The 13,207-nt window shown below is 37.8% G+C and overlaps 1 protein-coding gene across 1 annotated transcript; it reads left to right on the top strand.

Moving 5' to 3' along the window:
- The first annotated feature begins 10,500 nt into the window (after positions 1-10,500).
- On the top strand, positions 10,501-13,138 carry LOC125477103 (heat shock 70 kDa protein-like). The gene has a single exon (XM_048583948.1). The coding sequence runs from the start codon at positions 11,014-11,016 to the stop codon at positions 12,982-12,984; it is 1,971 nt and encodes a 656-aa protein (XP_048439905.1). The 5' UTR covers positions 10,501-11,013; the 3' UTR covers positions 12,985-13,138.
- Positions 13,139-13,207: the final 69 nt, after the last annotated feature.

Raw genomic sequence — 13,207 nt, 5'->3', positions numbered from 1 at the left:
CGTGTGTTTCCCTGTGCATTCATCCCAACTCCAATGGTATCTTCACGTACATGTATTTCAGTAGAAACACTAATTGTACATAACCTTACAATCTCTAATATTTATGCTGGTGTCTCTTCAGTAAGACAACGTGCGTACTTGTATATATGTATGATCACAAAGAACTCATTGTATTATTTGTAATCCTAAGGTTCTTCCTCGGGTTTCAGATGTTATTGAAGCACAAAGTTGGTATTTGCCAGATTATTTTATTAATTTATTCCTTTCTATGGCGCAACAAATTTTACGTATGTCTTTGCCTTTAAATGTTGAGGATGACAAATTGATTTGGGAGCCCTCATCTAATGGGAAGTTTTATTTTTCTTCTGGTTATCACCTTATTCAAAGGAGACATAGTGATTGTGCTTAGGACTAAGGTTATCTGGCAACATTTTATTCCACCACGACTATCTATATTGGCTTGGAGGCTTTTTCATGATAAACTTCCTACAAAGGGTGCGCTACAACGACATGGTATTTCTTTGGCATCCATTTGTTGTTTATGTCGTAATTCTGAAAAATCTACTGCTCATCTTTTCTTTGGCTGTTGGATATCTAGGCAACTTTGGAGGTGGTTAGTATGTCAATTTGCTACCTCTTTGCCTCTTTTCAAATTCTTCGACTGTTTTTTGGGATGTCTATGTCCATAAGACATTTTCCAAATAGTTGCACAATCTATAAATTTTGTACGGTCTTTCTAATATTTCAGCTATTTGGAAGGCATGAACTAAGTTTATTTTTTAGGGTCGTCCAATCTATTTTCATCATCTTTGCATATCTAATAATTATGTGATTGTTCATGGTGGGAAGTTTATTCCTGGTTACTCTTAGAGTTTTGACACTTGGATCATTTCTTCTTTGGGGATCCGACCTATCCCTCGCAAGGCACCTACTATTCTTTTTGTCCTTTGGTCTCCTCCTTGGTTTCCTTGGGTTAAGCTTAATACAAATTGTTTGTCTAAAGGAAATTCCAGTCATGATGCTTGTCGATGAGTTTTCAGGAATTGCCATGGTCGTTTTCTTAGAGGTTTTTATTAATGGATTGGTCATCACAACTCTCTTTTTGCAGAGTTATCAGCAATTATTATTACTGTAGAGTTTGCATATCAGCGGGGTTAGCATTGTCTTTGGTCGGAAAGTGACAGTTCTGGTATTATTTATACTCTTCAATCGTCTGATTTTGATTCTCATTGGTCTCTTCGTACACAATAGTTTATTTGTTTGGATTACATTCAGAAAATGCTTTCTACGCTTCTCACATATATCGCGAAGGAAATCTTGTTGCTAACAATTTTGTTAACATAGGCTTGTTTTCTCCATCTTTAACATGACAATGATTCTCCTCCGATGGTGGCTTATGCTGATATGTTTGCAAACTATGTTGGTTTGTCTGGCTACCGTTTTTCAAATTAATGTGCATGTTGGTATTTAGGTTTGTCTCACTTTTTATTTTATTTTTTTCTCCTAACTTTATGATGTTGTTTAACTTGTTTTGCAGGTTTAGACTTTTAGGTTTAGTTTTAGAGGGGTTAGGTTTTATGTCCCTTCTCTTTTCTTTGTATCATTCCTGTTTTTGTTTCTAGAAGGGTAAAGTTTATGTCCCTTTCTTGTTTTTCGTGTATTCCTTTTCGTTGTCTATGTTTTTTGAGGGGTAAAATTTATATCACATCTGACTAGTGTGTAACTTATTTTTTCGTTATCAATAAAATTTTCCTTGTACCGTTTAGGTTTCTCAAAAAATAAAAAATAAAATAAAATAAATGTATTATTTGTAATCCTCGTAACAGACTAACCATTATAATCTAACATTTGATAACATAGCCATTTTAGTCTCGCTTGGATTGGTATTTTACCATTATTCCAATTTATATCCGTACATCACCGTGTTCTTGTGTGTTTGCAGAATAAACAAGGATCTCAAAAAGACCGTGTGATTATTTCTTGGGAGAATTGATTGCATAAACTACATCAAAATGGGTTCATGATAATATTGTTCCAGCATGATAATTGCATGACATTGTAATATATACTAGTTCTTCTAAAGTAGACAACATGTGAATGGTTTCGATTAATGAATTAGAGCATAGTAATTGGAAAGATGTTAAATAAGTTCAAATTCTTGTTCAAAGACCTGAGTTGTAAGAGAGTTTAACATTGAACTAAGTAGCTATGCGTGAATTAAGTTTCTACAGTAAATGTTTCTTGCCCAAAGGTGTTACATTTTTACTGTGTAACCTCCTGAAAATTTTGATCATTCTAACAACTGTAAAATGCATATTCAGTGAACCCTACTGCACTGATTTTTTCCTCCATCGAGCCATTGAATGGAGAAAACTATAAGAAATGGAGGCATGACGACGTGGAGATAATCTTGGGACTGATATGACCTCACTCTTCGGGAGGATTGACCACCAACGCTGAATGCCAACGGAGCAGAGGCTAAAGTTCGAAAATGGAAAAAAGCTAATCACATGGCACTCTTGGTGACCAAGAGAAGGGTGAAATGGGCAACCTTATGACAACTCTGACCACTCTAAAATTCGATGGGAGATTTACTGTCAGATAACATATTCTGAAGCTAGTTGAAGCCGCTGCAAAACTTATACATCTTTTGAAGTACCAGTTGGGGATGCATTGGCCGTGCATATGGCTCTTAACTCCCTCCCAGAGAGTTATGAGCAATTGAAGACTTCATACAACACATAGAAAGAGAAGTGGAGCCTTAATGAGCTCATATAAATATGTGTTCAAGAGGGGAGTTGGATGAAGCAACACATGAAGCTGTGAATTTTGTGAAGGCTGAAACTGCAAAGAAATGTCCCGATCTCTGGTAAGCCAAACAAACCCTTTAAACTTTAGTCACTCTGCTGGGCGTGATACTCCATCCTCCTCTAAGGGTCCTCAAGGTTATAAGGAAAACATGGAAAATGTAATCTGTTATTTTGCGAAGGCTATGATCATTTGAAGAGAGATTGTGAAAAACGCAAGAAATGGACAACTGAAAGACGTGACATTGAAAATGTTTTTGTTGTGTTGACATTAATCTTGTTGAAATCCCTCCAAATTCTTGATAGTTTGACATTTACTGTTCGGTGCATATTACCAATTCCTTGCAGGGATTCACAAAAAGGACAATTACAATAAATGAAGTCTATCGTGTTCACGTAGGAAATGGAAATAAAGTAGTTGTGGAAGCAATAGGCATCCTCAAGCTCAAGATGTCAACTGGATTTGTTTTAGAGTATTTGATGTTCTTTATGTTTCTTCTTTAACTAGAAGTTTGATTTCAACTTCCAAACTTGTAAAGGATGGTTATGCATTTATTGTGACATCCCACATCGCCCAGGGGAGTGATCCTTAAATGTATATTCCCATCCCTACCTAGCACGAGGCCTTTTGGGAGCTCACTGGCTTCGGGTTCCGTAGGAACTTCGAAGTTAAGCGAGAAGGGGGCTAGAGCAATCCCATGATGGGTGACCCACTGGGAAGTTGCTCGTGAGTTCCCAAAAACAAAACCGTGAGGGAATGGTAAGCCCAAAGCGGACAATATCGTGCTACGGTAGTGGAGTTGGGCCCGGGAAGTGATCCGCCCTGGGCCGGGATGTGACATTTATTGGTGATGAAAATAGTATAAGGATTTTTAAGAAAAAATAATTTTAATAAATTGCTTGGTACTTGTTTGTTGAATAATGATCTTTGGCAGTTGAATTGTGACATTGTTGTAAATCCTAATTGCTTAACAATAGAGTCGGTTTCACTACTACAAAAAACACTTTGCACGACGACAAAACTTTAAACTTCGTTGCGCAAAGTCTTTACAAAAATAAATAAAATGAAAAAAAATATTTTTTTAAATCTTTGCGCGACGTAATCCAAATATTTCATCACCTAAACCAATTTATTTTTGTTTTTTTTAATTTTATATTATAAATTTTAAAATATAGTTATTTTCATAAGTTTTTATTATAAAGTTTTGGTTTGGCGGTAGAAAATTGCGCGATGGATCAACCGCGTCGCGTAAATGTTGAAAAAGAAAAACGGTAAAAGCCTTGATTTGGCACCAGAAAATTGCGCGACGGACCAACCGTGTCGCGCAAATGGCCTTTGCGCGACGTTTTGGTTCACCATTGCGCAAAGACTATTTGAATGGTATATATATTTATTAAGTAGTGAGGATAGCGATAGTTATTATTGTAATTCGGATGAGGATTAATATAAACTTGCAAAATTGAATTGTATATATATATTTATTAAGTAGCTTTAAATTCATTTATTTTATACGTATAGCACTTAAGAAATTGAATGGTATATATATTTATTAAGTAGCTTTAAATTTATTATTGTAGTTTGGATCAGGTTTTTGTTAGAAAAATATATTATTGTAGTTCGGATCGGGTTTTTGTTAGAAAAATATATTTTAAATTGACGATTGAATTAGTTCATTATATTCATATAGAGTCAAGGAGTGTAGCTATAAAAAATCATCAAAATCGGAGTTAACATAACCATTAAATCATGGTTTTTCATTTATAATTGTCGAAAAGTTTTATCCCGCTACTTTATCTCTAAATGTTTGTTTTTTTTGTGATTTTTAGTATATGCGATCTTGAAGAACATAAAAAAAAGTATGATGGTTGGATCGTTGAAACTAGTTTCGTAGAATGTGTATGATGTATCCCATCAAAACAATAGATTCACTAACACTTAGAGTTTATTAATACTTTTATTAAGTACAACATAAGATTTTGTGGTATCCACTAGTGAAATATTTTAAATTGAAGATCGAATTTAGTCATTGTATTCATATAGGGTCAAGGAGTGTAACTGTAAAAAATCATCAAAATCGGAGTTAAAATAACTGTTAAATCATGATTTTTCGCTTATAACCATTGAAAAGTTTTGTCCTGTTACTTGATCTTTGAATATTTTTTTTTTTTTTTTTGTGATTTTTAGCGTATGCAATCTCGAAGTGTATACAAAAAATTTTGATGGTTGAATCGTTGAAACTAGTTTCGTAGAATGCATATCCTATCAAAACAATAGATTCACTAACACTTAGAGTTTATTTATACTTTCATTAAGTATAACATGTGCAAATATTTTAAATTGAAGATCGAATTCAGTCATTGTATTCATATAGCGTCAAGTAGTGTAGCTGTAAAAAATCATCAAAATCGGAGTTAAAAAAACCGTTAAATCGTGATTTTTCTTTTATGACCGTCGAAAAGTTTTGTCTCGTTACTTGATATCTGAATATTATTTTTTTTGCAATTTTTGGCGTATGCAATCTCGAAGTATATACAAACAAGTTTGACGGTTGAATTGTTGAAACTAATTTCGTAGAATTCATATCTCATCAAAACAATAGATTCACTAACACTTAGAGTTTATTTATACTTTCATTAAGTATAACATAAGATTTTGTTGTATTCACTAGTGTAAATATTTTAAACTAAAGATCAAATTCATTCATTGTATTCATATAGGGTCAAAGAGTGTAACTGTAAAAAATCATCAAAATCGGAGTTATTTTAATCGTTAAATCGTGATTTTTTGTTTATAACCGTCGAAAAGTTTTGTCCTGTTACTTGGTGAATGAAGAAGATCGAATGTGTCCGTACTTCTGTCTTGTATGAAAACGGTGCCGTTTTTGCTTTTTTTTCCTTTCCTTCTTATCTCTTTTTTCCAATTGGACCCAGTGTCTTCTCTCTAAATATTTTTTTTTATCCCATTCTGTTGTTTGGTCCTTTTTTATATCCCTGCAATGTATTGAAAGCTAAACATAATTGTAACCTTTTAAATTAATAGCCTTCACCTCATAATTATTAATATCTCATATGAAAGAAAACCTTTTAATTTAATAGTATTTTAAAAAAATAAAAAGTAAAAAACTTTTCAATTTACTAGTTCTCAAGAAAATTGACACTAAATATTGTGATAAGCCTTTTAATCTCTAAAAGAAAAAATAGGGATGCCAATGTACATACCAAGTGTTCAACGAAGTGTTCATTTAAAAAATAGAGAAAAAATTTTAACCGCTACACACTATTTCCGTTTACAAAATCTTTAAATCTTTTATACTAAGACCACGTGAGGTTGAAATCTTGCATTTGCCACTGTATATATATATCTTAAGTAGCTTTAAATTTATTTATTTTGTACGTATAACACTTAAGAAATTGAATAGTATCTATATTTATTAAGTAGCTTTAAATTTAGGGTAAATTACACTTTCATGCCTTAAGTACTATTTTATTTCAAAATAATACCTCCGTTAAATTTTCTATCCATTAATCTGTTAAATGCTGACGTGGCTACCATATATATGCTACGTGGCAGCCAAATGTTTGCCACATGGCAAATAAAATATTTTTTAAATATTTTTAAAACAACCTGAATTTTCTTTAAAAAAAAAAAAGAAAAAAAAATTGAAACCAATGCATTCCCCTGCTGCACCACCCCCCCCCCCACCCCTCCCGCGGCGACCCTAACCCAGAACCCAAAAACCTGCAACACGAAGAAGAAAAAGAAGAAGAAGAAGAAGAGGGAGGGAAAAAAAAAAGAAGAAGCCCCAGTTCGTCCCACCTGAGCCACCCCTTTCTCCTATCCCCCATCACCCACAAAAATTCCATCCGAGATTGGGTGGATCTACCAAAAAACCAGTCCAAAAATCATCTCAAACTCAAAGTATTTTCAAAACTCACCCATATTGAAAATCATGAGATCCTGACCCGAGGGGGGTGAGGAAGGGGGAAAGGTCGCGCGGCGCCAGGGGGGTGGGTGACGAACTGGGTTTGGGGTTTTTTTCTCCTTCTTCTTCTTCTTGCTCTTGCTGCAAGTTTTTTGGGTTTTGGGTTAGGGATAGGGATGTGGGTCGTTTTGGGGGGGGGGGGGGGGGGAGAGATAATGGGTTTCATTTTTTTTTTTTTTTTTTTTTTTGAGAAAATTCAGGTTTAAAAAAAATTTAAAAAATTATTTTATTTGCCATGTGGCAGACATTTGGCAGCCACGCCAGCATTTAACAGATCAATGGATGAAAAATGTAACAGAGGTGTTATTTTGAAATAAAATAGTACTTAAGGTATGAAAGTGCAATGTCTAAAAACATATATCGTATATATAGTAATCGTTAGTGAATGTCCAATCTCACTCCAGGCCCCGTGCCAATTGCCAGAGGAAAATCACCTTTAGGCTTCGTGCCAGCTTCTTGTGTCTCTCAGCCTGTAGCTAAAGATTATTTCTTCAAACCTTATGCCAACACCGTAACCTCGCCCATGACGGAATCTATCCCTCGTCCCGTAGCAGAATAGGGACCACTAAGTAAGTACAAAACCATTGAACATACATATATTTGAAAAGCAACTTCATAGTATAAAGTCATCCATCATCTATACTATAAAGAGGCGTTCAAAACATATTCTAAATATTATATCGTTATCCATTAGATATTCTATAAAGAACACAGGTTATAAGAAAAATAGTAAAAATTCAAACTAGCCTCAATAAGCATGTTATCTCATAAAACGTTTCATAAAACATAATCATTAAATCATGCTTTTCATGTATGCATTTTTACTATTAAAACATGCATTTTTAGAAGGGGTCCACTCACATATACTTCACTGCCGAAGAGCCATGCAAACTAGCGAAGACGGAATCGTAAAAATATATGCACCTAAGCACATAAAGGGTACAATTAATAAAACTATATTAAGACGATTGAATTTGGGAAAACGAACATCAAAACGAATTCAGGACGTTGAATTACCCTAAGAAGGGTACCGGGTAAATTTCGTAAAGTCAATATAAGAATATTCTCTAATGGAATATTCCCTAATGGAATATTCCACATAGAAGGTTTGGGCTGGCTAGGGTTTAGGATTTTGGACTTGGGTTACAAGGATTTGGGTTATAGGGGTATACGACTCAAGGCCTAGAAAGGGTTTTAGGTTTAAGAGGTTATGGGGTTGGGCTACCTAGAAGGGCTAGGTTCCAAGGGTTTTTTGATGGGTTGGGTTGGAGGGCAGCTAGGCTTGGGCCTGGCCGCTGGGTTGGGTCTAAGTTTTAGGGTTAATGGGTTTAGGCTTTAGGCTAATAGGTTTGGGTTTCATTTGCTTGGGCTTAGGGAATTGAGTTTAGGTTGGGCTTAGCTTTGGTTTGGGCTGTGCTACCTTGGGCCAGTTCTTTGGCCCATTTGTTATGTGGGTCACCAGAACCAATTGAAGGAAAAGGCCGGATTCCGGCCGGGAGATTGAACAAATTTTAAACGTTCATAACTTTGTCAATACTTAACGAAATCGAGTGATTCAAAAATGAAAATCACAGTTCTCGACGAGACGAAGAGAATATTACCTCACATGATGCCTAAATCGTCGTGTTTTGGCTAAAAAACGCCTCGAAAGCCGTAGAGGTCGCCAAAAACTGGGTAATATTCAAATGCATATAACTTCTTCAATACTCAACAAAATTGGGTGAAACAAAAAGGAAATTGTTTGGCCGGCCAAATCGCCGTGGTTTGGCCGGAAATTGGCTCGAAAGCCATTGGACTCGCCGGTAAAACTGGAAAAACACCTCCTCGAGTTGTTCTACGTCCAACCAATGTACACAAACATTAAACCTGCCCTAACTAACCTTAGAACACACCCCACATGTCGGGGAAGGTTGCACAATGACTAAAGAGAGAGAAAAGCTTGAGGGAGGGGTTCCTCCATCGATTTTGGGTTCATGGGTTCATCAAGAGGGGAGAGGATGGTGGTGGAAGATTGTTGTTGTTGTTTGTTGTGGAAGGCCCTTGGAATGGCTGTTTTCAGAGAGAGCCGAGAGGAAGAAAGAGTTGGGAGAGGGAGAGTGAGAGAGCTCACGGAAAGGAGAAGAGAAAGAGATGAGAGTGGGATGAAGGACAAAAAATCAGGGGTGGGCCCCACCTTGGGGCACACCGTTTTAAGGCATAAAGCAAAGTTTAAAACAAATAAAACCCAACCAATGTGAAAATACGAAAATACCCCTTTCGCTCTGTAAAATTCAAAACAGGTTGTTACAAGAAAAAATGGTTTACAAACTAAGAAAGTTGATCTATGGGTTGAAGCAAGCCTTAAGACAATAATTTTTAAAATTTGATGAGAAAGTGACAAGTTTTGGCTTCTTGGAAAGCAAAATTGACGATTGCTTGTACCTCAAGGTATGGGGCTCAAGGTTTTTTTTTTTTTTTTTTTTAAACTGTACGTTAATGATATTTTGTTGGCAAGTAATGATCTCAATCTGTCACTGGAGACAAAGAAGTTGCTGTCAAAAACCTTCGAAATGAAGGACATGGATGAGGCTATTTTTGTTCTAGGAAGAGATGTCTTTTAGGTCCTTCTCAGAAGACTCACATTGAAAGTGTTAAAAAGGTTTAACATGCATAGCTGTTCGAAAAGAGAGGTTCCAATGAGCAAGGGAGAAAAGTTAACCTGATAATGAGATAGAAATGCAAGGAATGTCAAACATACCTTATGCTTTAATTGTTGGGAGTCTAATGGATGCCCAAGACCAGATTTGGCCCTTGCAATAAGTATGCTTGGAAGATTTCAAGCATATTTGGTGTCTCTTCAGTAAGACATGTACTTGTATGACCACAAAGAACTCATTGTATTATTTGTTATCCTCGTTAGAGACTAACCCTTATAATCGAACAAATACACAAGTTTGCCAACAGGAATCCAAATGCAGATTGATGTTGAAGATTGTAGATTTTGGATACTAAAACCATGCAGATTTTAGAGGCAAACAAATTGAAAACAGACAAAACATATATGTTGATGTTAGGGTTTATAAAAAAATAGCATTTGAATATTTCCCGTCTCTATACGGATGAGATTTCCATAACAAATCACAAATTCCAGCCGACTAGGTCCAAATCCTAAACTAACAAAAAACTCAAATAATTAAATAGAGCTAAATTACTAATATTTTCGAACACATAGACCACGGTACTTGCCAAAAACAAAAAACATTGTTGCAAGAGAGTTGTAAAAGCGTTTCCAGCGTGCAGCAATTCCCTTGGGAATTGGCTATTGAATGACCCAATGCCTCCAGCAATCGGCTCCAGCCCATTCAAATAGCTTGGGCTCCAGGAGAGCTTGGGCTTTCCACCAGGCAGAAATCCACAAGCACAACACTTGAGGGATGTGACACAAGGCTGACATTAGCCACTAATAAAAAAAATTATAAAATATTAATAAAGAATTAATTAAAAATATAATTACCACAATAAAGGGATTGGTTGCACTTAGACAATTACGATTCATTTAAAGGGGTTGGTTGTCTGTATGTGTAGGCCAGGGGAGCCTAGCAACACTTGAAGTGCTCTAAGTAGTTGCAACTCTTTTAATTAAGAGTATTCATTAACTTCACCCAAAGTAGTTAATGAACAAAATAGTTGATATGTACCACCTGAGGATATATTTTTGAAATATCTTACCACTTATATCATAACACCTAGTATATCCTTTTATGTTCTGAACATTGAATCTCTCATAAAAAAAAAAATCACCGGAAATTTCCTTCCTTTTCTTCCTTCAAAAAGAAAAAGAGAGGGAAAATTAGAAACCCAACTGCCCCAAGAATAAATAAGAATACATACGAGCCCAAGCCCATCACCCAAAGAGAGAAAAAGCAAACAAGCCAACTCAGCCACTCCAAAAAAATTCAACCACTCTCCAGAAGTCTCTGGTGTGACCTTCGACGTTCGAATTCTCCGACTGCTTTTTTCTCACAACCTCCTAGTCCCTTCCACCACCTTCTCTTCCCCTCCAATGAAGCCCTCCACGAACCCTACTCACCCATATATATCCGAACCCCCAAACCCCACCTCACCATCAAACCAAAAGCATTTCAGCCAACCACATATTCAAATTTTCAGAGCAACCAGATTTTGCTTCCTTTTTCATTGTTTTCTCAAACCAATTATTCTAGTTTCTTACTGATTTATTGTCCATGGCTTCAAAGACGCAAGGTAAGGCCATCGGCATCGACCTCGGTACCACCTACAGCTGCGTCGGGGTGTGGCAGAACGACCGCGTTGAGATCATAGCCAATGACCAGGGCAACAGAACCACCCCTTCCTATGTCGCCTTCACCGACACCGAGCGTTTGATCGGCGACGCAGCCAAGAACCAGGTCGCTATGAACCCCCAAAACACCGTTTTCGACGCCAAAAGACTCATCGGCAGGCGGTTCTCCGACCCTTCTGTCCAGAGCGACATGAAGCACTGGCCTTTCAAGGTCGTTGCTGGTCCTGGCGACAAGCCTATGATTGTGGTAAATTACAAAGGCGAAGAGAAGCAGTTTGCACCGGAAGAGATATCTTCAATGGTGCTGATTAAGATGAGGGAGATTGCCGAGGCTTATTTGGGTCACCCTTGCAACAACGCTGTGGTCACTGTACCTGCTTACTTCAATGACTCGCAGCGGCAGGCCACAAAGGATGCTGGCTCCATTGCCGGGCTCAATGTGATGAGGATTATCAACGAGCCTACTGCTGCCGCCATTGCTTACGGTCTTGACAAGAAGGGATCCCGGAGTGGCGAAAAGAATGTTCTTATTTTCGATCTTGGTGGAGGGACTTTCGATGTTTCTTTGCTCACAATTGAGGAAGGCATCTTCGAAGTGAAGGCTACTGCTGGCGATACTCATCTTGGTGGTGAGGATTTTGACAACAGGCTTGTTAATCACTTTGTGCAAGAGTTTAAGAGAAAGCACAAGAAGGATATTAGTAGCAATGCCAGAGCCTTGAGGAGGTTGAGGACTGCATGCGAGAGGGCGAAAAGGACTCTGTCTTCCACCGCTCAGACCACCATTGAGATCGATTCACTCTACGAAGGTATTGATTTCTATTCTACAATTACTAGGGCGAGATTTGAAGAGATGAATATGGATTTGTTTAGGAAGTGTATGGAACCTGTTGAGAAGTGTTTGAGGGATTCCAAAATCGACAAGAGTCGGGTTGATGAGGTTGTTTTGGTTGGTGGGTCGACGAGAATTCCCAAAGTTCAGCAGCTTTTGCAAGATTTCTTCAATGGCAAGGAATTGTGCAAGAGCATAAACCCTGACGAAGCCGTGGCTTACGGTGCTGCTGTTCAAGCTGCAATTTTAACCGGCGAAGGAAATGAGAAGGTCCAAGATCTGTTGCTTCTTGATGTCACTCCTCTCAGCCTCGGTCTTGAGACTGCAGGTGGTGTCATGACGGTTTTGATTCCGAGAAACACAACCATTCCTACCAAGAAGGAGCAGATCTTCTCTACCTACTCCGACAACCAGCCAGGAGTGCTAATTCAGGTGTACGAAGGAGAGAGGGCTAGAACCAAGGACAACAACCTCCTCGGTAAATTTGAACTCACGGGCATTCCTCCGGCGCCAAGAGGTGTCCCTCAGATCAATGTCTGTTTTGACATTGATGCAAATGGTATCTTGAATGTGTCGGCGGAAGACAAGACAGCTGGAGTGAAGAACACGATAACTATTACGAACGACAAGGGAAGATTGAGCAAGGAAGAGATTGAGAGAATGGTGCAGGAGGCAGAGAAGTACAAGGCTGAAGATGATGAGGTGAAGAAGAAGGTGGATGCCAAGAACTCGCTCGAGAACTATGCCTACAATATGCGGAACACTGTCAAGGATGAGAAGGTTGCAGGAAAATTAGACCCTGCAGACAAGCAGAAGATTGAGAAGGCCATTGACGAGGCAATTGAGTGGCTAGACCGGAACCAGTTGGCCGAGGTGGAGGAGTTTGAGGACAAGCAAAAGGAGTTGGAGGGATTGTGCAACCCGATTATTGCCAAAATGTATCAAGGTGCTGGTGGGGATGTGCCGATGGGCGGTGGTGCTCAGATGCCTGGAGGTGGATTTGGAAACGCTAGCTCCGGTGGTGGATCAGGAGCCGGACCTACGATTGAAGAGGTTGATTAAGCTTGAACTCTACTTTTTGTATGATGAGTTATCTTGAGTTTGTGTGTGGAATAATGCATAGCCATTGCTGTAGGAATTAGGGAGGGTTTATTATTACCGATGTATCTCTCAGCTTCTTTTGAAATCAAATAAGAAATTGTTTCGTTTTGTGCAAGTTTTCGTATTCTCTTTCGTTTTCTGTAAGTTTTCGTATTCTCTTTCATAGTTTATGTTCCAAATCAAG

Source organism: the organism of the source record quoted next, unplaced genomic scaffold (genome assembly GCF_019419815.1).
Source record: "Pyrus x bretschneideri cultivar Hongxiangsu unplaced genomic scaffold, Pyrus_bretschneideri_v1 Contig20, whole genome shotgun sequence".
Lineage (NCBI taxonomy): Eukaryota > Viridiplantae > Streptophyta > Magnoliopsida > Rosales > Rosaceae > Pyrus > Pyrus x bretschneideri.
The sequence above is the reverse complement of the archived record's forward strand: the minus strand, read 5'-3'. Positions and strand labels throughout refer to the sequence as shown.